Source organism: Thermobia domestica, chromosome 16, assembly GCF_964235325.1.
Source record: "Thermobia domestica chromosome 16, izTheDome1.hap1.1, whole genome shotgun sequence".
NCBI lineage: Eukaryota > Metazoa > Arthropoda > Insecta > Zygentoma > Lepismatidae > Thermobia > Thermobia domestica.
This window is the reverse complement of record NC_137469.1, coordinates 181170887-181197683: the sequence shown is the minus strand read 5'-3', so window position 1 is coordinate 181197683 and position 26797 is coordinate 181170887. Positions and strand designations below refer to the sequence as shown.

At 34.6% G+C, this 26797-nt stretch overlaps 1 protein-coding gene across 1 annotated transcript in view; it reads left to right on the top strand.

Annotated features, from left to right (window-relative positions):
• LOC145672705 (BCL2/adenovirus E1B 19 kDa protein-interacting protein 2-like) overlaps positions 1 to 25385 on the top strand; it is a 108714-nt gene extending 83329 nt beyond the window's left edge. Inside the window, exons 9-11 of the mRNA XM_081741876.1 lie at positions 1451 to 1669; positions 5545 to 5643; positions 20673 to 25385. Of these exons, the coding sequence (XP_081598002.1) occupies positions 1451 to 1669; positions 5545 to 5643; positions 20673 to 20724 (370 nt within the window). The 3' untranslated portion in view covers positions 20725 to 25385. The remainder of the gene's footprint in view (positions 1 to 1450; positions 1670 to 5544; positions 5644 to 20672) is intronic.
• The last annotated feature ends 1412 nt before the right edge of the window (positions 25386 to 26797 follow it).

Here is a 26797-nt window from a genome sequence, read left to right as displayed (position 1 = left end):
AAATGAATATAATGCCCAATGAGTTTGTCAAATTGAACCATGGTTTTCAAAATAAATTTGCACAATTTGCAAACGTTGCTTCGGCGTGAGGCTATTCATGATAAATTGTCAAAACAAACTAACCTCAAAACAACCGAGAACTATATATATATATATATCACTTTATTTAGATTGGATACTGTGCACTCTTATTAAGAATGCATTCGAGTGTTGTAGTTCGTATGTGGAAGAGGTCAGTCGTGGTTTATTAAACCAGTAATTCCCAACGGGTGTGTCACGCAATCTCATGGGGTGTGTCACGATATTTTAGAATTTATAAATAAGTGTTATGCCATACAAAACGTATAAGCTTAGACTGTATGAGACACATTTTATTTTTACCTTGAAACCGTGAAGAATAAGTAAAATGAGTTTTGAGGTTCTTGAGTTTGACTTCTGTATACACATGAGTCGTTCAATATATGTTTCCCTAAGCTGTAAAATATTTATTTTTCAAGAAACATTTGTAAACTATTCGTATATGTGTAGATGGGTTCTTCCTTACTTCTCCATATAATCCCCATTGAGTTTCAGGCATTTGTCTCAACGTTGCACAAATTTCTCCAAACCCTTTGTAAAAAGAAATCAGGGCTCTGGCTATTTAGCACTCTCCTCACATTTCGCTTCACTTCTTCATGTGTTTCGAGACGTTCACCATGCAATGCAGACTTAAACACTGGAAAAAGATGGAAGTAACTCGGCGCTAAATTGAGGCTGTATGGAGATAAGGGCATCCGTTCCGATACTAATTCTTCAGTTTTGTGTCTTTGTTTGCGTGCTCAATGAAGGTGGCCGTTATCGTTAAGAAGAGACCAGGTCGCTTACGCCAAATAGTGTTTCCCTGAAGAAGAGTTCAGGTTTGGCATAAGTGACCTGGTCCTCGGTCAACTAGTGATGAAGTGAAGCGAAATGTGAAGAATTGTGTCTATAGAATGTTGGAAATATATATAGAATAGTTGCCACTACTAAAACTACTTTGATATTTTCTCCAATAGACTGAACAATAATAAAAGGGAACGTTTTTATAAGGAAATAAAAGCCATAAAGACGTCTCATTAGGAAATTTATTTCATTTGATTTAGGTTTTAGCGTTCCTTCCAGGAGCGAAACTCTATGAGACATGGACTGCAGTTTAACGTGAGATCAAGACCACATAAGCTCCCGCCGGGAATTAAACCCCGGTCTCCCACGCCAAAGACACGTACGCTAACCATTTAGCTCGTCTAAAATGGAGAAAATTCTTTATTGTAGTTCCTACGAGTTTATTGTTACTTCGACATTACTTCCACATATATAGAAGTTACTGCCTATGTGTTAACAGAGAATGTGTCTGTGTAGACATCCATATAAGTAGATACGTATTCGTAAATTATATTGCGTATATTTGAATGATCCATGAAATCCGTTACAGGTATGTGTTGACGACGCTGGATCAGCTTGTGGCTGAAGACTACGTGCTCATCTACCTGCATGGAGCGACCTCCAGAAGTTGTATGCCCACCTTTGGCTGGTTGAAGCGTTGTTACCAGATGATAGACAGAAGACTACGAAAGAATCTCAAAGGCCTCTACCTAGTCCATCCCACCTTCTGGTTGAAGACCATTGTTGTCATGACACGACCGTTCATCAGGTAAGACTCAACTTCATCTTCGTTCTAGTGTTCACATATATACTTAAAATCCCGTCATGGAGTAGCAACTCTGAACCGACCATTACTTAGTTGCTTCGGCAAATAAATTAATCCTCCATTAATTCCTGTATCACAAATATCAGGGTGCCCTACGCAGTAAGCGAAGTGACTGGCTCAGAGTGTATCTATTTTTTGAGCCAATGACACGCAGACTCCCTGAATTCTCTGGGCTAGACGGAAGACCTTGTATCTGTACCATCACTTTCGCTGATTGAATGTAGACGAAGACATTTAGAAATATGTGAGTACAGTTGATGCCATGCCTTCTTTTTAAGTGTATATTTACATATTTTTCTTTCATTCATTCATTCTTTATTTTTTCTTTCATTCTTTTCTTCTTTACTTTTCTTTCTTCGTTTTTCCTTTTTCTTTCTTTCTTTCTGAGAAATTTTTGAGGTATCTGCTTTGCTGGCAACTGCGAAAATAGTTGAAAAAGTCTACTTCTCGTTTCATACTATATTGATGTTGAAAACATCTCCAATTTCAGTGAATCAGTGAAGTCAGTACATCAAATGAGTGTACATGGTCTCATGATTAGAGCGCTCGCTCTCGATACACTTGTTTGAAAATTCAACTTCTGCTATGAGTATACTACCTCGGGTAGAAACCTGATTTTGATTTGGATCCCCTGTCTTTCATAACCTTTGTGTAATATAAAGTCATACAACGTATATTACACAAACTATTTAGTCTTCTGTTTCTTTAACCAATGCACAAATCAATCATCTGAGACATAACTTTGTACATATTTTCATTTATCTTCAACATATGCAGATAGTGATCAGAAAAATGGAAACACCTGTAGTTGGCAACACGTCAGATGTATGGGTTAGCAGTGGTGTCGTAGCGCCCGCAGCGCCAGACCGCTGGTGGTGGTGTGTTAGGTCGGTCTCCATACTACGTCAGGCGCAGTGGAACAGCAGTGTCCAGTGGCTGCAGCAGACGGAGGTAGTGTAAAATGGGAGACCTCTCAGATTTTCAAAGAGGGCAAATTGTTGGTGCGCGGTTATGTGGAGTGAGTGTGTTGGCACTGGCTACTGTGTTAGGTGTGTCGCGTGGGACAGTGTCGAAGGTGATGACGGCCTACACAACACACGGGAAAACCACATCGGGGAAGCGGAACAGTGGGCGGAAGAAAATCATGAGTGACAGGTCACGCCGGGTATTAAAGCACATTGTCACGCAGAACCGTCGTGCCACTGCGGAGCAAGTGACGGAGGAACTCAAATCAGCACCTCCCCCACCCTGTTTCGACAATCACAGTCCGCCGCGAATTACATGACATGAACTTACGGGGTCGTGTTGCACGGGCCAAACCGCTCATCAGGGACCATAACGCTTTCGCACGCCGCAAATGGTGCCGCGACCATGCAACTTGGACCGTTGAGGACTGGAAACGTGTGATATGGTCGGATGAGTCATCCTTCACCCTATTCCCAACCACGGGCCGTATTTATGTGTAAAGAACGCCCAAAGAAGATTATGATCTGCAGTGTTTCCGCCCAACTGTGAAACATGGCGGCGGCTCGGTGATGCTGTGGGCCGCAATATCATGGTTTTCATTGGGTCCTGCGGTCACACTTAGCGGACGAATCACTGCCAACGATTATGTCACAATTTTAGGAGACCACTTGCAACCTATGGTCCGGATGTTGTTCCCGGACAATGACGCCATCTTTCAGGATGATAATGCACCCATTCACACAGCTGGCATTGTTGCAGCGTGGTTTGAGGAACATCGGGATGAAGTTCAACACCTCCCCTGGCCCGCCCAATCCCCAGATCTCAACAAAATTGAACATCTGTGGTCCGTCTTGGAAACACGACTCCGGCGACGATTTCCACCTCCATCCTCTCTCACAGAACTGGCCGATGCCCTGCACGAGGAATGGTGTAAAATCCCACTTGCTACCATTCACGACCTCTATGCCTCCATCCCACGTCGCATCAAGGCTGTTCTGAAGGCGAAAGGTGGCCCAACACTATATTAATCTGGTAAGTTGCAATTTCGTTCAGGTGTTTCCATTTTTCTGATCATCATCTGGTAGGTACTTTTGGTGATTCACCATACCATACTTGATCATTATATACCAAATCAACTATTTCTTTTGTAATTCTCTAAAACAAACGTAAATCAAGATGTTCTAACTTCACACATCTACCATATTTTCTATTTAAACCGATGATACTTTAAACAATGTAGCTTAAAGTGAACTGTATCTAGCTATACGTGACCTTTCACTTAAGTATGTGAACACCGAATCTGCATCAAGACACTCGCAGGTGTTTATACCTTATTCTCGAAGAATTAAAAAAAAAACACTTCTACAATTAATAGATCTGCCAAACTCTCATATCAATAATACATGCTTTAGTAAAAGGTTTATCTTATCTTAATATCTTACTCTATTTATCTTATGAATTCGTACAGTTGGTATGCCTCTGCTGCTATGTCTTATTCACAAATTATCATTTATTGTTTCATAGTTTTCCTTTTTTACCGTGATATCTACGTAATTGATAAGAGCGTAATGAAACCTCAACATTTCTTAATTTATATACTTCTCTCAATCAGTATCAGTATATAAATGTTGCCTTTGAATTTACATTTAACAAATTAGTGTCCATGTTTTCGTTTTCACTCCAGATCAACTGATATTTCCTGGACTACGTTGTTATCTCTTAGGTACCCTCTGTACTACTCCTCTGGAGTACTACCGTATTTACGCGAATCTAAGGCGTCCTCAAATGTAAGACGCACCCCCAATTTTTGAAGGAAAAATTAGAAGAGAAAATTCTTGAATATAAGACGCATTCTTGGCGGAAAAAAAAAATCTACTCTGCATTAATTTTAAAGAATGAAAAAAAAAAAAAAGATTAATAAACATGGATAAACAAATAATGTTAGAGAAGATAAATACTGAATTTATTGCTGGAATTTACGGTATATTCATGTGCATCTGTTGGTACTTTTTTCCCCTAATGTAATTACGGTACAACACTTGCTTGCGTCAGTTTCATAGCAATCCATTAACGGTATCACCAGTATGTACACACACATACAAACAAACAAATAATTATTCAGAAATTATTTAAACTTGTTTGTTTTCTCAAGTTTTGCACTTTCACTTGCAAAAACAACACTGACACGTTATTGCTCATCATCTGTTTCTTCATCGGCATCACTATCTTCCTTCTAACGGGATTAGCAATTTTTGGCTAAACTTCATCCAATCTGGCCTAAATTTGCAGAACTCAAATCTAAGACGCTCCTTGATTTTCAAGGTTAAAAAAAAAAAAGTGCTTTATATTTTCTTACTTCCAGTCCCCTTCTCTTTTTCTCATCTCTTACAGATACGTACATACTCGTCGTGATGGCCTGTATCTTTTCAGGTGTCTACAAACCTTCTCGGTGTTAAAATCAACTCTCACTGTCACAAAACCAACATCATATAAGCCTGCGAAGTTATTACTATATGTTTATTGAGGGACAATGTTACACAGGTGTTTAAACCTAATTTCAAATGTGTATACCGTTGTATATTATGCAAGAAACTTTTACAATGCGGAAATAATCAGTGGTTTCTAAGTAACATTTAGTATCAATCACAGTACGAGTATCAAATGCATGAAACATTTAGCTTTGTAGCTTTCATCCAACCTTACATCAATATATAATGTGATAGTAACTGTTAAGGTAGTTTTGTAATGATCACAAAATAGAAACTAATTACGGAATAATAATAATAATAATAATAATAATAATAAAGAAAAGGTGAAGTAATTATTTTAATACTATGTCTTGTTCTTTCCAGTGCAAAATTTAGTAAGAAGCTAAGGTTCGTTAATAACCTGGCGGAATTAGCGCAACTCGTTCCTTTGGAACAACTGAGCATTCCAGACAGAGTGAAGCAGTGAGTATACACAAGATCTTCATTTTCAGATTGCATATACTTCAATCATATTAAATCCATATTAAAATTCTAGACACGTGACACATTATTGTACATAAACGGTTATTATTTACTTGTGTATTTATTTATTTATTTATTTATTTATTGTGATAATTTGTACGCAGTTCTTCTTGTTCTCTTGATCAAACTAAAGTATGTAGAAAAGGGATTAGTAAATTTTATATATTCATAGTTTACGTAATCCCTTTTCCACATCAGTTCACTTGTGGAGGTCCCCAGGGGACTGATAGATATCATTAATCTCTGGTTAAGCAAGACAAGTAGCGTGTTTTGGTTGGATGTCTAATTCAGATGACAAACCATGCTATATATTGATTCAGTAGCTCATGAGTGAGAGAAAATAATACTTTAAACGTCCGTTCCGATCATACTTCCTCAAGTCTAGATTTCTTAGTCATAAAAGTCCATATTGTACCTCATATTTTTAGTGTAGAGTTCTGGTCAAAGGAGTCTGCAAAATGTAATTGAAAGAAGGTGTGTGTGTGTGCTTAATAATGAGCATGTTTTTCTAGACCTATGTATACTTACTTTCATACTGCTACCTTTTTGTCTTAAATTTAATATTTTTAATTGGTTGCTGAGAAACCTCTTTTCTTAGCTGTGTAAAGCGATAGGAGAGGAAGGAAGTGAAGATGATACCATTCTTATATCAACATACAATAATAAATGAGTCTATGAAGGGAGATAATTTTAGGTATCTCAGTTTCTGTGGCCAGTCAGGCAGCAGCTGTACATACCCAACCTATATTATATGATAAGCGTTACTTTCCAGCCAGAGATGAGCTGAAATAACTTCAAATTAGCATGAGCTACTGAAGAAAAAAGATCGAAGACTAGCGCATACATTTTAGTCTCCTTTGCAGGGTGGAAGTGTAAGCTTGCAAATTTACAAGGAATTAATTGGAAATTTGTGTTAAGGATCTATACAATTGTGTTGATTCGCTTTCATAAAAAGCCATCTACTTAGAACAAGAAGAGCGACGAAATGTAGTCCGAGTTTCATGGACTAAAAGGAAAACTCCAGCTGAAACTCAGTAAGAAGGCATTGTTTTGTGTTAAATCTATGGACAGATGGTGCAGCTTGTTTGGAGCCCAGACCTCTTTCCAATTGACCCGTAACCGCTACACCACCAGTCACTCTTAGAAGCGTTGAGAAACATAATTCTGAATAACCGACGGATCCGTCTGACAGCATTGCCACCGAAATTTACCATTGCGTACTGTACAACATACGACGTAGGTCATGACAAATATGGAGGCCAAGAACCTGACAGACGAGCAGAAGAACCAGGAAGTTATGTCAGCTTTGGACCACTCGGTGCGTTACGTACACGCAGGACATTTTCTGGAAGGCATAGTGGTGCAAGATATGCCCAAAGCAGTCTCATGAGATATTCCAACTCCCAAAATCTCAAAAGGTTCTTAAGCATTTTGATTATGTTTAGCAAGTGACCGTACTACGTGAAAGAATTTGGTTTGTATGGCTTGTTATTTTTCTCAGTATTGAAACCAGAAGTGGTAGTATATTTATACCACTTCCGGTTTTAGTAGAGAGATGAGACTGGAGGTCGAATATATGTCTGGAACGCTTAGTTGATTGCAGACAACCGTTTCTTGCTGACTGTTACCGTTTTCACTCTGTAGCAATCAACGTTAAAACCAACGTTTCTTCGGTTTCAGTAGAAAGAACCTCTTTTCACTATCTCGTATTGTTTTTCCTCTATGAAGAGCCTTATTGAAAACAGAAGTTGCAATGGATTTGTACCACTTCTGGTTATAGTACAGACTTAACGATGGAGATTAAATATATTTTTAGGACGCTTAGTCGATTGCAGGATACTGCTTCTTGCTATATGTTACCGGTTTCACTCTATAATGATTGGTTCTACTAAAACCGGAAGGGGTTGGTTTCTGCATTTCCGGTTTTAAGTAGAAAGATTAAATTACAGATGGGGTATATTCTTGAAACACTTAATTGATCAGAGAAAACCGCTTCTCGCTATCTATTACGGTTTTTATTCTGTGGCGATAACGTTAAAACTGAAAGTGCAGATTAATTTCAGACACTTTCACACATATTTCTGGTTTAAATGCGGGGTTAAGAGAGAAGATAGTACCTAATCTTAGAATGCTAAATCGATTCCAGGAAACCGCTTCTCGCTATCTTTGTCATTTTTACTCTGTAGTTCAATATTGAAACCGGAAAGTGTAATGTGTTTCTACCACTTGTGGTTTTCGTAAAGAATTAGGTATGAAGATGAACATGTAATCTTGGGATGCTTAATCGACGGGAGGAAACCACTTCTCTCTTTGTGTTGCCATTTTTAATCTATAGTGGCCAATGTAAAGGGTTGATTTCTACCACGTGGGCTTGAATATCGCTTCCACAAGCGAATTTGGTTCTTAACTCTTGACCCAGTTTGGGGGGAGGGGTAATCCATCAACTAATTCTTGAAATGTTTTGTCCCCCAGACAGCTGGAGAGACAAGCTTAATATATAAAGGAATTTTGATAAACCAAATTCCTTAAAAATGGGTCTCTCACAAAATTCTTTTGTAAATGTATGTTTTGATTTGGTTATGTACAGTCTTTTGCTGGAAAAATAATGTGGGTCATTTTTTTTTATCTGTTTGTAAATATTATTATGTGCTACTTATGTCGAAGAGACAAATTCTCTCTTATTTATTGATTTTTTAAAAGGAAAAATCATTAGAAATGATAAATCTGTCTTTCTTTATGATTTTAAATATGGAAGTTCCTTTCAGAATACGAGAAGATTCGTAAAGATTAGCATAATTCAAAATTATGTGGGAATATTTGCAAGAAAGAAACATATTAGGTTTGTAATCGTTTATTATCCTTTCTTATTTCTCTTCTCTCTTTTGTACTTGTTTGTTTGTTTGTTTCTTTTTTTAAAAAAAAAAGAAAACTGTTTAGGCAACCGATACTCTAATATACATAACTTAATTTTTTCTCTTTCCAAGCATTGCTAAATTATATTACTAATCAGAAAATACAGGTTGATTTTTAAAAACTCACGGATTTCAAGTTTTTCTAGAATTTCTAGCTCAAGTCCGATTTTCATGCGGTTTGTGACAAATGATAAGGAAGGATGGGAGATTTATGAGACTGTTTACTAATTTCAATTCATTATCGGTAATATGGACCACTCCTCAAGAAAAACAGTAAATATTCGCCAGTGTACCTTATAATTGGAATGAGGATTCGAATTTTTGAAGTGAAATTGCAGAATACAAATTAATCTTAGTGAGAATACAAATTAAATGTTAGTGTTAACTTCACATGTTAAATAGCTATAGCCGGTTTCTTGCGACGAACGACGGAGAGATTTCTTGGGTGACCTAAGGAGTCGATAACTGACAACTTGTACAACACCTGTATGCGGGGTCCGATGCTTCGTTGTCTCACTCAAAAGGGATCCTTCTTCCAATTTATTCATTAGCCACCACATTATGTTCCTGTCTGGGGCAAAACGTGAGGCAAATTTATTTCTAAATGCGCTTTGCATGGGAACAACAGATTCCTTTCTCCAAAAACTTTTAACGATAAACACACGTTTCTTGAAAGAGTACACAATTCTCACTGTCCTGATAACAATCACACAATAGCATACAACTGTACAATACAACAATTCCCAATACAAAGGCTCAATTTCCTGTTTCTTCTTGACCATGATGAGGCTGCTGTCTAAGGAAGAAAATTCAAACCTCCGCACCGCACCTCATTCTAATACTGGCGAATATTTGCATATTTCTTGAGGCATGGACGATATTACCCCGGAGGAATTTAAGCCAGTAAACATAGTCCGATAAATCTCGCATCCTGCCTTGATCATTTGCCACAAACTACATGAAAATTAGACTTAAGTTAGAAATTCTACACCCAAATGAAATCCGTGAGTTTTAATAAAATCACCCTGTATAATTTAGTTATTTTTGGCGGTATATTGTCTTAACTTTTCGTTAATTTTAACTTACGTTTTAAAATATCATCCCATTTGGATTAGATCTTGTGAAACTGAATAGTAAAACCATTAGGTTGGCCAATACACATTACTTATATATACATATAAAGTAGTAGTATCAGATGAATAAGTGTAGCGTTTTCTTGTCATTTTCACATAATTATATATTTTATAGAATTTATAGGTATTGCTGTATTTGTTGAATGTTTCGTCCCCTCTATACATTGTAATATTCAAGGAATCTCGTACATTTAATGTAATGAAGGACTTCTTCCATTTTTTTAAAATTATTACGAATAAATCTAAGACTTCAGAAACTAATATCGAGAATGACACTACCTTCAACATCTCTATTATCAGTTCGACTATACTGTAGGGTTGCCATATTTCAAAGATGAAAATCCGGGACGCTAATAAATTACGAGAATCTTTGAAATGCTTAAAATGAAAAGAAGTGTTATATACTATTTTCCTTTCTTCCATTAGATAGAGTTATTCAAGTAGTAAGTAATCACATTTTTAGTCATTTTAAGTAGATCTTCTCATCCCTAGTTAAGCAAACATAAACAAATGATTTACCCCCTCCCTCTCGTAAGCATTTATTATTATTATTATTATTATTATTATTATTATTATTATTATTATTATTATTATTATTTCTCAGTATGTGTTATGTTTCGTGGCTTTGAGAGTCTGTTTTACCATTCATGGTTCCTTCAGGTGGTGGGTCAGAAGGGGCAGCTGAAACACACAGCCATTGTTGCGTAAAAAGAAAAAAGAAGAAAAAAATCTGTCGCGAATAATTCAAAAAATAAGTTTTCCCCCATCTCATAAGCTTCTATTTTTTTTTTTATAAAATACTCCAACATTTTTCCATTGTTGTCTGTTCAGTTTTAATAATGGAAACAATATATTTTTCTTCTCCAATGGTTAGCGGAAAATTAGCAAAAATATCGCTCAGAGATTATTGATTAAAATATTTCAGAAGCAAGATTCAGATTAAAACAGAAGTACTAAAGATAACAATAAGATGGAGCAATAAAAACTTTTGTCCTTCGCCCAATGAAACGAATGCCTCGTTCAATGTCAAAGTAGTTAAATCGTGAACTTAATTAAATCCATGTTTTATGTATTGAACTTTTTCAACTTTTGAATTGCCATACTCAGAAGTTGAAGAAAATAATTGTATACGTAATCCTGTGAAAAAAGCAAACTATAATGTTCCCTTCCTTTCTTCTTCGCTGAAATCCGGGACATTTAAGCGTCCCGAGAATTTTTTTCCGGGCGCCGGGACTCAGATCCCGATTCCGTGACGGTCCCGAATTTTCCGTCACAAATGGCAACCCTACTATATTGTTGTATATTATTGCGATGGAAATAAATAAAACAAAAGTGCTTAAACATAAAAAGAGTGCTGGCAGCTTTCCCAAAGAGCCCACACTCATATTTATTCGTTTGTTTATTGAAGTTTAGCACTGAGGCTATGTGAAACGCGGACCTACAGTTCAAAATCGAATCTAAACTACCATAATCTCTTTCACTGGGACTCGAGTCCGGAACACCGTTCACCAGAGGCACGCACATCACGGCCCACAATCAAATGCTACTGTAAAATCGCCGATGGTTTGCGTTAACAGTATTGAGCAAACCACATCATAATAAAGCACAACTTTTAAATGTCTGGTTGTTATTAGCTTTACTATGACTTTCCGAACCTGTTGCTGAGATTTTGTCAGTAGGTCAACAATATTTTTTTTCTATTTCGGTTTTTGTCTTGGTCTAAGATTGTGGGCTTAGTCCAAGAATTAAAGGACGATAAACCAAGTAAACAAACTGCACTGCTCGTTGTGTGACATTGTACTGAAAGATTACTATATCAATTACTTTTACAAAGTGTAGCTGGTTAGATTACTGTTTAGCGTCTGTCAGTACCGAAGCTATATGAGACGTAAACCTACAGTTTCACGTAAGATCCGAAACATATGAGCCAGGAATCGAACCCAGATCTCCCATGCGGAGGATGCGAACGTTAACCATACACCAACGAGAGAACTTTCTAGAAAATACAGTAAGAATATAGGAAAATTATCAGTTGTATTGCACGCCAAGGATTCTTCTTACTGAGGCGTTTTCTGTGTGGTATACATCAACTTACACACATTCGCTTATCAGTAGTGGAAATTTTCATGAGATTATGGAAGGTAGCTAATTTTGCTTCAGAACTCTAAAACACATTAAATAGAATGCTGTTTGGGTAAAAAGTGGTGCAAATTTCTACTTATGATCTCATCCGGATCGTCACTTACACATTAACCCTTATGTCAATAAATAGAAATATTTAATACATTAATTAATTATTTTTCTGCTACTGCTTTGTTTTATTAGGTATTTCCCAGTAAATGTAGCAAACTTCAAAAGTAAACTTGATATTAACATGGGATTTCTTGCATTCTTATGTAAGATCTAACAATTCGGAATTTCTTTGGCTGTGGTTGTTGTTTAGAAGGTAAACGAATACTTACTTTGCAGTATCTCTGTATCTTTAATAACAACGAACAAAACTAGAAAGATTTTACCTAAGAATGCGAGAGATCTCGAGAAGTTCACCACAACAAATACTTCCCTTTCACGGCATGTATGATATGTACACTCATGTCCAAAATTATTGTCGCATGTCTATAAATATGTTGTTCTAGGAATATAATTTGATAAAGAATTCTCTCGGTATTTCTTATAAAGTTAATATGTGTATAATCGGTAAAGACATGTATGTGGCAAATTTCATGTCAAAAGAGCAGTAAATAAGATTAATAAAACGAAAACAAAACTTTCTTCTCCATTTAGAAACATTTTGTTTTACTCATTCTAATTTTCGTATTTATAATTCTTTTCTTATGAAATTTACCACAAATATACATTTCCCGATTATACACACAGAATCAGTATTAAAAGTGCCCTGCAACATCATCATCATATTATATTCTTACAAGAAGACAGTTATAGATATGCGACAATCATTTTAGACATGAGTGTACATTCTTCAATTATATACCTGTATATAGTCATATTCTCCTGTCTTATACAGAGTATTTAACTAGGAAAATAAAATAAACTGGAAAATGAAATCATCGGCACTCCTGCAAAATTCCTTACGATATAGGCCTAAGGGTGAAGTATCTCTGTTTGGATCCATCCATGGAAAGGAAATGTACTATGCGTGGACAAAAGTGTATTAGCACGTGTATTCTGAATATCGTTAGTACATTCACTGATAGGCTTCATAGATACATTGTGCTAAAAATGAGAAACTGAAGTCGGTATTGATCATTTTATTGTATTTACCAGTAACTGCCACCCCTTTAAAATTTATCGGAACAGAAGAACGAAAATATATTAATCCGTACGTGACAATTTTGGATTTACAAAATGAAATTTATTCTTTAAACTTCAACTACAGGAAACTGCTTTACGAAATCCTAAGGAAGGAAGTTGGAAGTTGAAGAAAAGTTGTCAAATGCAGCAGCTAGAGACGTGAAACTAAACAATGCAACAAATATTATGCTAACGAAATGCCTAAGAGTTATTCTTCAGAAATCGATGGACAATTTAAATTTATCGCTATATTTGTACCGCACAATTATCACAAATCATACACTCCTGTCTCTATTGTTGAAAACAGTGTTTCACAATAAAATCTAATTGGTATCAATTTTCTTATGTTAAATAAATGAAAAACCTCCATAATTTATTTATTTTTTAATCGCTTAATGTGTAATACAACGGAAATCTGTATTTGTAAAGACACTGTTATAGAATTTCGATGTTGGATGTTTTATTCTGGATTATAAATTTCAAAATACCGGTCATAGAAAGGCTGGCAAGAACTTCGTACGGATCACTGGCCTTAATCAAAATAACAGCAATATTTCCGGCCAGGCCGGCGAAATATCGGACAGTTGACAACACATTATTATCTATTACTATAAAAACTTCTATGATCTTTCAGTTATGTAGTGATGCATGGGGGGTAAAGCATGGTTCTCTATTTCAGTGCATGATAACATTTCCAACTTTGTAAATAGTGGGAAATCTTTGATGTTGGTGTTTTGTATCTTTGCTTGTGGTGTTTGTATCTTTGCTTGCACTAATTGGGTTATCTTTATCCTGTACAAGGTACGATGAGATTAAGGAGAGCTTGGAGCAAGGAAATTGATCGTCACATTATTAAACAGGTAAATTATATGACTGTCTCGGTGCTGTTTATCCTGCTTTATTTAGTAAATTAATTGTTGAAATACCGTAGAGAATTGTACTGAGAAACTACATGATCGCTTTACATTGCATGCTTGACACAAATGGGATGCTCTTCTCAGGGTAAAAATAAGTTGTTTTGTAGACTCTTTGTTTCTCAAGTCTTTTTTCAGTTATAACTGAGACTACTTGCTTGTAATCAGTTTTATTCAGTTCTTGCACAGAAAAAAATGAGGTGTTAAATAACACAAAATACAAATTATCACAGCTAGTAACTAGTTATTTCTGATATGCTGGGAAGGCGATGTCCTTGGTGTTAAATTAACACACAAGTAACACGCTAAAGCAGTGGTCATTTTGTGTTATTTTAACACCGCATTTGTTTGCTGTGTACTTTTTCAACAAATGATCTTTGCGACTAGTAATTGACGTATAATTATTGTTTATCATGGAATTAATGATTTTGAAAAGTAGAGTTCATTTAGTTGGTATGGTAGTGAGTACTTTAAACAATATTGGTGATACCTATATTGCATTATACTTTAATAGAATGTAAGATTTACTTATTTTCAAATACTGATTTCGAGTTTCAGCAGAGATCTATATTTTAGTTTAAGACAAACATTTCGTCGGGTCTTTTTTTTTTTTTTTTTTTTTTTTTTTTTTTTTTTTTTTAACTGTACAAGCTGTTATTTGAGATATCCTTGCTAATGAATCTAATTTAATATTTAAGGTGAGTGTAAATGAACACCGGTTGCCAAAAGATGGCACCACGTTCCCCTAGTCTTCCCAATATATTTTTATAGAGCGACAGTGTTGCCACACTTGGTACTATTGTACCAAATTCATCCCTTTTTATCATTCATCGGCCCGTTTGTACCACGCAGGCATTTTCAGCCCCTTTTGTGAAGAAGTTGGTACAATTCTACCCAGTTCAGCACTATTGAACAAATACTTGTCACATTTTCAAGGTGTCAGTAAGAGTTTTCCTGCGTCTCTTACACATACAAATGCTGTTAAACATTCATTCTATGACATTACACCGCATAACGCTATGAACTTTGTGTGGAAAATTCGTAATTCGAACTATACCGAGAAACAAATGATGCTAGACGCGCATGAAGGAGATGAGAAAGAAGCAGTGTGGTGGAAATTTTAGCTTGAAATCTTAAAAAGAAGTACACACACGTTGAATCAAGTGTTGAATATTCTGAAGAAGACCAGCGTGTGCTCATATAAGTCTATAATTTATGTGTCGTGGCAAAGATTCTACACCAAAACGATAATAGCACGAAAAAATACATTGACGTAGTTGCCAGCTTACTGGGCTAAGTTGTTTACTAGTGATGTCATACTGACAAATATAAAGATACTCGAACATTTATATTTTATAGATCTATATGGACGCGTAGATTTGAACTCTTGGAAGAGGTGTGGAAGTGTTCTAGAACTTCACCTCTTTCAGTTTCGTGTTATAGAGCCATATATTGCACTGGTATAAAATAATGAATTCAGACCTTTTTGTTTCAATTTGGTACTATTTTTTAGCCCACTCCAGAGCTAGGACTGTGGCAACACTGGAGCGACAGTATTGTCAATAATTGAGATTAATTCAATGAATTCATGTTCGAAAGCAAATTGGACCAATCAGATGATAGTCCATGCGCTGGATGCTTCTTTGGTTTCGTTGATTTTTGAGTCAGAAACGTACTTCATTTACATGAACACACTTATAAAGATCAAAAATATTTTTTTTAAAAAATCCATTATTTTCTTTTCTGTTAGGACACGTTTTAAACACTTTTGCCGGCTAGATCATGTTATTGTGATAAGTTGTAACCTTCATCTCTTGAGTGTGAATCAACAACATTTACATAATTCAATCATATAGGGGAAGCACCTATTGACGATAAGTACCTTGTATATTCCCAGTTTAATTTCTGAGTTGAGTTGATTTTGGGTTTAACGTCCCGTTCAGCAGCGAGGCTATATGAGACGTGGACTTACTGATTAACGTGGAATCCGAACCACATGAGCCACCGGGAATCGAACCCGGGTCTCCCACGCCAAAGGCGCGTACACTAGTTTAATTTCTGTTTATTTATTTAAAGAAATATTTGCAATAAGATTAGTATTAATTCATATTCAGTCAACATTCAAATTACTAACTCAAATTGTTGATATAAATAGTCGAGAACATGTACTTTTCGAATTGTGTACTTACAGCAGGATTCGCCAAGCTTACATAAGAAAACATTTTGCACAACGAAAATAATATAAAACTGCATTGTGCTTGGGTGGAAACATGAACATTTTTCCCTCAGTACCCTTTCTACGTATGTCATTGGGGCATGAGTATCACACCATATGAAAGCTGGTTCCATTCTGAAGAAAATATACGGGCAAAGAATTTTGAATAAATAGTTCTGAAGCAGGAACAACTTAACTGAAAGTCTACAGTTTCCTTTTAAAACCCCACGAGTTAAAAGGGCTAGACACAAATGAATAGTATGTAATCTATATTGCAGCAGTCACGAATTGTTCACAGGTTATATGGCTTGACTTATTAAAGCATAAATCTGAATTTATTGACCATCCGTCATCTTTCTTTACATATTTAAAAATGTATTTTAGTGCTTTGTTCCCTTCTCTAAATCGTGGTAGCAGTAGTATTATAAATAAAATAATGGGTCCGCACAGAGAAATATGTAGATTAATTTGAAAGGAAACTGAATTTAATGGGATCCGTACACTTGTTTCAGATGATCAGTTAGGAGAATAGTTTTTTTTTTTTTAATTTTTTTTTATTTGATAGAATAGGATTTATTTCTCTTATCTAAAGTATTTGTCTCAATTAATTTCTTGTGTAGAACAACTTAACGTAAGTGAGGGAAACAGACAATTCCCAGTTGAGGTGTTTTACTTAAAAAGTACATACGTAGAAACTATACATGTGAAAATAGCCATTTTGTCTCTGTCCTCTCTTCCCTATTTACTCAATATAGCTATAGATCTGTAAAATATGTTCCTTTACGTATAACGTATTCACAATATTATCATATTAACATTAATTTAACAAAACTAAGTACATACATAAGCTCATTTTACACAGAAACATTCTAGTTGATAAAACCCAATCTAGATGATCGATTTAAAAACATGATCAGAAATCAATGTCAGGTTTTTAATAAGCATATGTTTTCGTGAAAAACAAAGATAATACTTTCACATGCACTTCTTTATTATATATATATCTTCTTTCCTTCATTTGTAACTGCCTTTTTCTGTTGGGTTATCACCACCCGCATTGAGAATTTCCAGATTGTGAGTTATTATTTAACATTTCAAGTAAAACAAAAACTAAGGCGACACCAATAGAGGATTCAATTGCTTATCTAAGATAAGATTCAAAATACTAACCTTAGGTTTACGAGACTTTGTTCTGTTCTACTTGAAAGAATAAAATATGGAAAATTGGTATAAAAATGTCGGTGCTGATTAAAATAAAACATAGATTTCTCGTGAAATATTTGGCTCTTAGTTGTAGAAGTAATCTTGCATGCTGCAGCGCTGCAGGAAGATAATTCATATGTAACGCAGTGTGCTGCATATAATATGAAACATATCAAACAAATAAGTCGAGTTGAATAACTCTTTGCTTTTCAAATGAAAATGACATTGCAAGTAACGCATTACTTTGTAAGGGTAGTTGTACCATTTATTTGAACAACGGAAAAGCTATGTTCCTTGCCAATCAAGAGGATACATATCACTACGTCTAGTATGAATTCAGAGAAATGGCTATTGTATCTGCAGAGATCTGTGGTAACTATAGTTCTTTGTACTCCAACAGTAGAAAAAGGCATAGGACAAAATCTCTATGTGATTGTTCCTCTGATCACTGCCTAAGAGACCAAATATCATAAAAGATAGTCTTATAAAACATCATCACTAGTTGTGATGTTGACGGCAAACAACCCCAAATTGACACCGAAGTACTTAGTACCCTTTCACACTTGACAATGATGATAAACGAAATGTGATGTGTTGGTGTTGCACAGCCAAATGTGCCGAAGGTGGTGGTGGGAATAATGGAAGATAGCATAAAGGAGGCAAAGAGTGCAAGCATTGTTTATTATGTTGTCATACAGAGTTTGTATCTACCACTACGATTGTACCAAATCCAGTAAAGCGAATCCCCTTATCTCTTACAGTTTGACTACGATGTTCTGATACTCGAGTCACCTCGCAGCTTTTTTTTTAGCGACGCATATTGAGTAAATGCACTTCCTTGTCTCTTAGCCACTAAAGAAACCATGGATACAGCGATTCTTAATTAGTTATTAAATTTTGGTTCATAACACACACCATTTTGTGACTGTTCTCTGTACTGTATCCAGTTATAGATTACTTATTCTGGGTTCGTTAGCTTTCGTGGAAATATGTAAAGTCCGTACTTTCTGCTCAAATGCTCAACAAATTATCAGCATTGAAAATCAAGTTACAGCCCTTGAATAGACGCTCCTTTGATATTGATTGATCTCAGTGTAATGTCCCTTTTATTATGTATTTTACTTATTAATATTTCGTATTTACATATTTTTATGTAGATTTTTTATCTACTTTCCTTTTGTCTGACAAAAATATATATATACAAGAAATATATATATATATAATATATATATATATATATAAATCATCTTTTAGAAAAGATTGTTACACTCTCCAGCACAGAAGCTATATGAACAGCTGTTTAAAGTACGATTCAAACCAATACTTGAGGAAAGCATCTCCACTGGAACTACGTGCTTTGATATGTTCGCATCAGATGTTGTGTCTCTGATGTTGTTTGTGTATGATGAGAACTGCGCGATAACGGAAAAAACAAAGCATTTGCGTAGTAGAATCAGATAGGTGGAAATAACCTTCACGCAGGAAGTAACCATTGGGAACGGAATATGTAAAATCCGAAACGAACAACATTTTGGCATCTCCCAGTATGGCACATGACCAGAGGATTCGTTCCTTATTACGTAATAACAAAGCAAAGCGGAATAACAAATGAATAACAGATGTCTGACACCAAATTATTTTGTATGATTGAGATAGGTTCAGCGACTGGAGAATTACAAATTTCATAATGGAGAGTGAACTGCGCTTTGTACAATAATTTGACAAAAATAGTAATTTAGTGAGAATAGCAATTGAAAGTTCGTACAGAAACGAAAGAAAGAATTCTTTGCTAAAGTAACCGAGAGTCCAAAAACATATCTAACGCTGTTCTCCGTGATTTTAACTCAATCGAAATACCTACAGTTTGTACATGTGGACTGTGACCTTTGTTGTAAGTAGCACAATGATTGCAGAAACAATCTTGTTTTCGATACTTAGCTTTAAAGAGAAGAACCAATTGTTGAATTTATTTTATTTTATGTGTATTTTTGACTTGTAACAGTCTTCCACCGGGTGTGCGATATGTTTGTAATGGTCAATAAACAATAACAAAATTTATTATTTCGAAGCGGAAGTGACAATAACTACGTACTTACCTAATTCAACCATCTGCTATGTATTGAAACACATTTTTAAACATTGCGTAATCGCGATGTTCAAAATCATTTGTTTAACGTATTTCTGATCCGAATATGGAAACCAGGTTATTTTTATTTGATTTGTAAGATATGTGTGAACCAAATTCAATCAGCCTTCTGCGCAGAAATGTTAACAAATAATCTTGCATTTCTTAGTCGGTCTAAGATATCTAAATACACTCAATATTTTTCATATTTTAAATAGAAATTTAAAACTGTGACGTGATGAGCCAAGTAAAACTTGATATTTGAGGTTAACGATTCTTCTTTACTATCAGTTTAGAGTTTTCACAGTAGTATTTTATTTTTAGTCCTTATTATTTTTAGTCATTATTATTATTATTATTATTATTATTATTATTATTATTATTATTATTATTATTATTATTATTATTATTATTTAGATTTTAGTAACTGTTGTGACGTCCAAGATATAATAATAAATATTACTACTACCAGGCAATATGACAATTAGTAAATCTTATTTAAAACTTAATATAAATACTTAGCAGATGCAGTAGTAACAACCAACGATATGGTTTCCGTTCTTTTTAACATTCAGCCTCATTCTAAGCCAAACCATTTTTGTCTTTCCCAGAGAATTCAAAGCAAAGGATCTGCACCAGAATTTAAAGTCTCATACCAATAGTTTTATTTACCACACCCAGTGTTAATATATTTGAGATTTGTGGTTTTGTGAAATTTGAAATTGTTCCGAGTGACAGTTGTTCTGATTTGAACATTTATTATCTTTCGTCTTTTTGGATCAAAAGATCCAATATATTTCAATCAAAAATTTTCTTGTAGGCCTTATATCTGGAGAACTACACATAATATAATCAGACCCAAACTATCACTTAACTCAGTATGATCATCTTATTCCGTAAAAAATACGAAAACTCGATTTAGGGGCCGTTAAAACATTTTGTGGTTCCTAATTTCAAAAGTAATTATTAGCCATGATCGCAATCTTTTGATCAATTTTTAGTTTTCCTAAAATTCGTGTTTAAAAAAATCAAACCTTAATAGTCGTAATAAAGAAACGTTTCTTATGAACAGTGATCATTATTTTACTTTATCAGCTTTAATTTAGTAGTAGCCAATTGAATTATTTGTTTCCTAATTAATTGTTGTGTTTGCAGGTTGGAATTTGAGTTGATGATAAAACAAATGAAAAAGAAGAGACGAACCTGACACGCGGGACTCGTGTTCTGGGTTACATTCCAACTCACCTTCAGTGCCGAGTTACCCAGTGAAAGTGTGCGGATGCGAGAAAGAAATCTGTGTGTATATATATATCTATATATATTTGGAGAGGATTCGTGTGCGTGAAATTGGTGAATGTGTCTGCGAGCGTGAGGAAAGGAGACAGCTTTACGAATAGAAACAAATAAACTTGTTAAATATAGTCGATTAAATCCAAGATATGTAAATGTATGTAAAGTAACAGTATACTGCTTTTTCTTTTTCCTGAAAAGTATTTAGAATATTATTCTATTATGGATTGATGAGTTTTGGTACGTTGTAATAAAAAATTTCTAACGTAGAGATGTTAATCCATTCATTCCGAATGACTCTCAGTTTGTAACTAACAACTAGATAAGGTAACTTTGTCTTTTTCTAATGTTATGGCCCCAAACAATATCGCGCGGTGTTCATAATGAATAGTGCTGTTAGGAAATAAGCTACTCAGAAAAAGGTAGAAGAGTGCGCAGTTTCATACTTCCGAGATAATAGTTTTCTATTGTCCGTTGCTGCACTTTTGGAATAAATAGAAACTTCCTTTTTTTACGAAAAGAAAAAATCAATTCGTGTTTGAAGTTGATAATTTTTCACACAAACACACACATTACAAATATTAATATACAAAACCTATAACCTTCCTGCTAACGAAATATCAGTGTAAAGTTTCATTTTCGGTTTTATGCTCTACAGAAAATGTCCTTTGTTCGGTGTACATCAATTTGAATTATTTGGAAGGAGCGTGTTGAGATACTAAACAATATATTTTTTAAAAAATCCTGGTAAATGCGTTAAAACAGTAGTAACTTTAAAAAAAGCATTTAGTATAAACAAATCAATACTCTTCTGTAAGCAATAGTTGTATATTCCATGGAAATAAATCATTGATAACTTGCATAATAAAGTACTGAGATAGTGCAATTGTATAACTGATATTGTATTTGAGCAGGAGATTTTCCCCTGACCTGTTAAATTAGTAATGATGTATATTACTAATATGAGCATTATATAAATTTTCCCCTTCTTATTCTCATGGACTAGCGTTTGTCAAATGTTAAAATCAAAGAGTTTCCACTCTTTCTATCTATAATGTTTTATTGTTATTTGTCCGTTTTTTTTTTTCTTACGGATGGTTACATATTTTTTTCTGAAAACGCTTTTAAATAACACGTCCGTCAAATTTATTCGCGGAAGTTGCTTTGGTTATTCCTTTAAGTTTCCTAATTTACATTTTTATTATTCAGTTATGCTTCTGAATATGTCGAAATATTATTTTCATTAATTTTTCATTTAAGCTTTGAGTAGCTTCAGTGGTATACATATCTCTGTATCTTTTACAAATCTAGTTTGGTAAATTGAATTTGTGTGCAATTAAAAGCCATTGAGATATGTTTTTAAATTGAATTTCTGTGGAGTTTCATTCACCCCATTGTGATGTGTGTCTACAGTTAACATGGTATCAAAACCACAGAACCTCAGGAGAAACCAGGCGTGCTAAGCACTCGCACTTTGAGAGTTCAAATAATTAAAATTGAAACTGGTTCGGATTGTTTCTTAGTTGAGAAGAAGTATTGATATGAAATATCCTTTTGCTATGAACGGAGAATGCTCTGAATGTGAGGGAAACAAAAGTACTGTGGAGAATATTATCCATTGGCCAATCGAATATAATAAAAAGAGGAAAAAGAAAAGAGTGCAACTTTAAAATCTCTTTGAAATTCAGAAAATAAATTAAATAAGATTTTAGGAAAAAAGGAAGAAATACAAAAGATAGAACATTGATTAATTAAAAAAAAAAAAGTGTGAGATGCACTGTAATGATGATAAATCAATTTGCTTCTATTTGCATACAACTGCATACACTCAGTATTTAACCTCGTTGAATACCAAACCATTGTTTTAAAATACAACAAAAATACTCAACATTTATATACACTGTAAGTGTTTTGTTCTAAGAGTAATCAGGGTTCCTAGTAATCTCAATAAATGCTTATATTATTGAATAGAATTTCATATCTGCTGCAATGACCGTTGAGTCTCGTGTACTGCCTTCTTATATCGAATTACAATGATACCCTTCCCAAATATTCTATTGCAACGCTATATGCATAATGGTGGTCCAAAGAAACCGGATTATGGAATACGTAGTAGCATCAACTGTTGTAATGATATATGTATCTGTGTGAAACAACACTGAAATGGGTATTTTGATTGTTGAAATCGTAAAGTTATGGACAGTTTTAAAATAACAATAGTTGTTTGTTTAAACCTAAAAGCTAAACCAAAAGAAAGAATATTATAATCCGGTAGCTTATCCTTCATAAGATGGTTTTATTTTATATAAATTTGTTTTTTGTCTTACGCGGAATCTGTTTCTTCTGCTTCGCAGTTATAGCTGGTTAATTCTAATATGTGGAGCGTGAACATCGATAGCAAGTGGTGGGATCTCCTCAGTTTCATCTTTGAACAAGCTAATGTCCTCAGTTATTGTATATCGTTTTGGTGCGAATTATTTATCTATTTTTGTTCGTTAATTAATGATTTTCGTTAAATTAATGATTTTTATCCTATCAAAATGTAATGCTAAAACATTCCTTTCTTTTTTGTTTTCTTAATGGTAATATTGGAACTAAATTTTAGTCTCATAATGCCACATGCGAAAATAAATTTTTGCCAGTAAAAGATCCAGTTTAGAATAAGAAGAAGTTACGTCCAGTGCATGATACTATGTTTAGAGTAAGAAAAAGTTTCGTCCAGTTCATGCCTACTATGTATTTCAGAATCCCTAAAAATCAATTGTAGAAAATTATATTAAAACGTAGATACCTTTCTCAATATATATACATATGTATATTTCTTGTGTGTATAGTATTAAATGGTATTATTTCTTGTGTTGTTTCCTAATAAGTTATTCCAAGGAGAGGTTGTCAAGAAGGAGTCACGGTTTTCAATGAAATCTCCAATCGTTAAGCAGAGTATACAGTTACCATATCGTCTAATCTGTCACAACAACAAAATTGAATGAACGGAATTAAATTCAATTTAATAAATTTTAATTACGTAATTCTGAAAAGAAAAAAACACTAAATATTAGTGTAGATCTTATTGAGATGTCTCTTAATATGAGTATGTGTTCGATTCAGAGTTGGAGATGAAAAAGACGAACATACTCTACCTTTTGGATTTCCAATAAACACATTTGCATCTTTCAATATAATAAACATTACTTACATACTGTGTATTAACTGAGTACCTACAATTTACTTTGGAATACTTCTCAAAGATTACCTATTTTGGTCTAATCCTCATAGACTGAAAACTCTCTTCACACGGAGTTGCTTAGAAACAAAATGACAGACCAACATCCTACGCTGAAAAGCATCTTCATCTTGTGTTCAGTTCTTTATTGCACGTAGTTCACATAAGGAAAAGACCGTCATAAGCCAAACAGGAATCAGGAATGTCAATACCATTCTTTCTTACTTAAGTTCATCTTTATATTGTCGGCGTTCAGGCAGAAGTCACTAACTCCAAAAACATACGAATGGAATTATACTTCTTCCAGTACGATAACGATACACAAGGTGAAATACACTACGTTCTAACATTGTGAGGTTATATGTAGCAGGTAAAATTGTGATACTAACTGTGGTTATCCTTAGCATAACAATGCCATGTGCTACATCTAGCCTCATAATACGTATCAGAACGTCGTATATTTTACCTTGTATAGCGTCTTCATACTGGAAGAAGTGCTTAGCTCCATCCGTATGTTTTTGGAGTTAATGACTTCTGCCTGAACGTCGACGATATATTTTCACATTACCTTGAATCTTGCAAACCCAAAGGTCCCTTTTCCAAATGGTTTGTGTGCATTTATTTTCAATTCGTACGATATGTTACGAGCTTGCTATCGGTACGATGTTTAATGACATGTGACTATTATGAAGTTTCACGTTAAGCATCTTTCTCCTTTCTATATTCGCTCTTCATCTGGTTTTATTCCCTATGTTCTACGATGGAGCATCCCTCGAATGATGGATTTCAAGAAGATTGCTGGGTCCACTGCCAATGCAGGATTAGCCTTCCTTTCACGTGAAGATTTAACAAGCTCCCACAAGAAAATCAGTTTCACACAAATTCAAATTCTATCTTGACTCCGTACTTGAAATTTTTCAAAATGTACTAGATTATCTAACGTATATAATGTGCATAAACACACAGTAACTTTTTTCTCAAAAGAGAAGGTTTTGTTTTAAACCTTGCTTACTGTATTTCTTTTCCTTACCAGCCTTACACTGTTAATTTCCTGCACATTAACGTTTATTGAAAACCGTGAATCCTTCTGAGATGATGTAAGTCTGATTTGTACTTAAGAGTGATTTTTCTTTCTTAAAATCTGTTTTGCTACTCTGTTATTAGCTTTCTTACAGAAAATGATCTTTAATTTACTTATTGTTATAAAATTCTTAACGTATTTGTTTGTATGAAAACACTATTTTTATAGACGAAAGAAGTCGATAATATTCAAGCATACGCTCTGGCAGCTTTGATTGTATGACTGTAACTGTATTACATATAAAAAAAATGAATAAAAGAATGTGCACAACTGTTCCATTTTCTAATTCGTTATTTATATTTTATTTGGTTAAACCCAGAGAATGTGCCAGTATTAAGGCTATATTAAAGGGAGAAGTGATATACAGAGTCCGCCAGAAAAAATGTATACACTGTTTAAGAAGAAAAAAATCTATATATCATATTTCTTAATTACATTTAATTATTGTTCAAACATGTGTTACAAACCTTGAAGTAAGCATGTGTTTACATTAGATGTTGAAAATGTTGGTCGTTGGCGGCCAAACACCTAAAAGAACGATGAGTGGTCGCTGCAGCGGTCAATGTACTAATGGAGATCGATACACATGCCTCTGTAATCTTCTGGCGAAGATTGTCAAACGATGCGTTTGATTGTTAGGCGGGTTGGTAGTTCAGTACCAAACTCCCCTCTCTACTGAGGCTGCACATCGATGTCATACCCAAATCCGATAAAACATTTCAAAACGTACTTAACGCTGCTCGAACGTCAAGCGTGCTCCTGCCATTTTCTTATCTCACTAACCCTGCTGACAGTAACATCTGTTGAGCGAAAAACCGTACTACAACATAATTGTAACTGAAAACAATTGACAGTGCCGACATCTGTTGGGCGAAAAAAACATACTACAACATACTTAAATTTCAGAACAATTATCATTGCCAGTATCCTGATACAGGATGACAAAGAGTTTATACAGTTTTTCTGGTGGACTCTGTATTTCGTTAATAATATTTTTTTCCGGTTAGGCTCACAACTGATGTAAGATGTTGAGGGAATATACAGTTGTCTTGACGGAAATAGCGTAGTACTGTCTTCATATCCTTACTTACTCTGGTGCTTCGTCAAATTTTAATATTATGCATACGAATGTCCGTTCTCTTTTTCTTAAGATTGACGAAGTACGGTTACTCGCTGTCTCCACGAAATGCACCATTTTGATTATATCGGAAACATGGTTGGACGATTCTATAAGTACAAGGCAAATTGAGATTCCACGATATTTAGTCATTCGCAGTGACAGAGGGAGGGCGGCATTCTGATTTACTTCTTAAAACATATTAAAGTGAAAGTTGTTGACTTTCAATCTAACGATGTTTATCAAGATATAGAAATTTTAAATCTTGTTCTTAATGCGAACCCTTGTCAATTGGTATTATTGCTGTATATAGATCTCCCAGCATACCGTATAGGGAATTGTCAGCGATCGAAGATGCTGTATTGGAACTATATCCACAAGTCGACCAAATATTCGTTGTTGATGACTTCAATTGCGATCAACTCTCTCCAGATAAACAAGAAACTATTTACTTGAAATCTATTATTGACTTATTAGGTTTCACACAGTTAATAAATGAACCCACGAGAGTCACTGAAACTATCGAATCTTTGCTAGATTTAATTATTACTGACAACACGGAACAGATA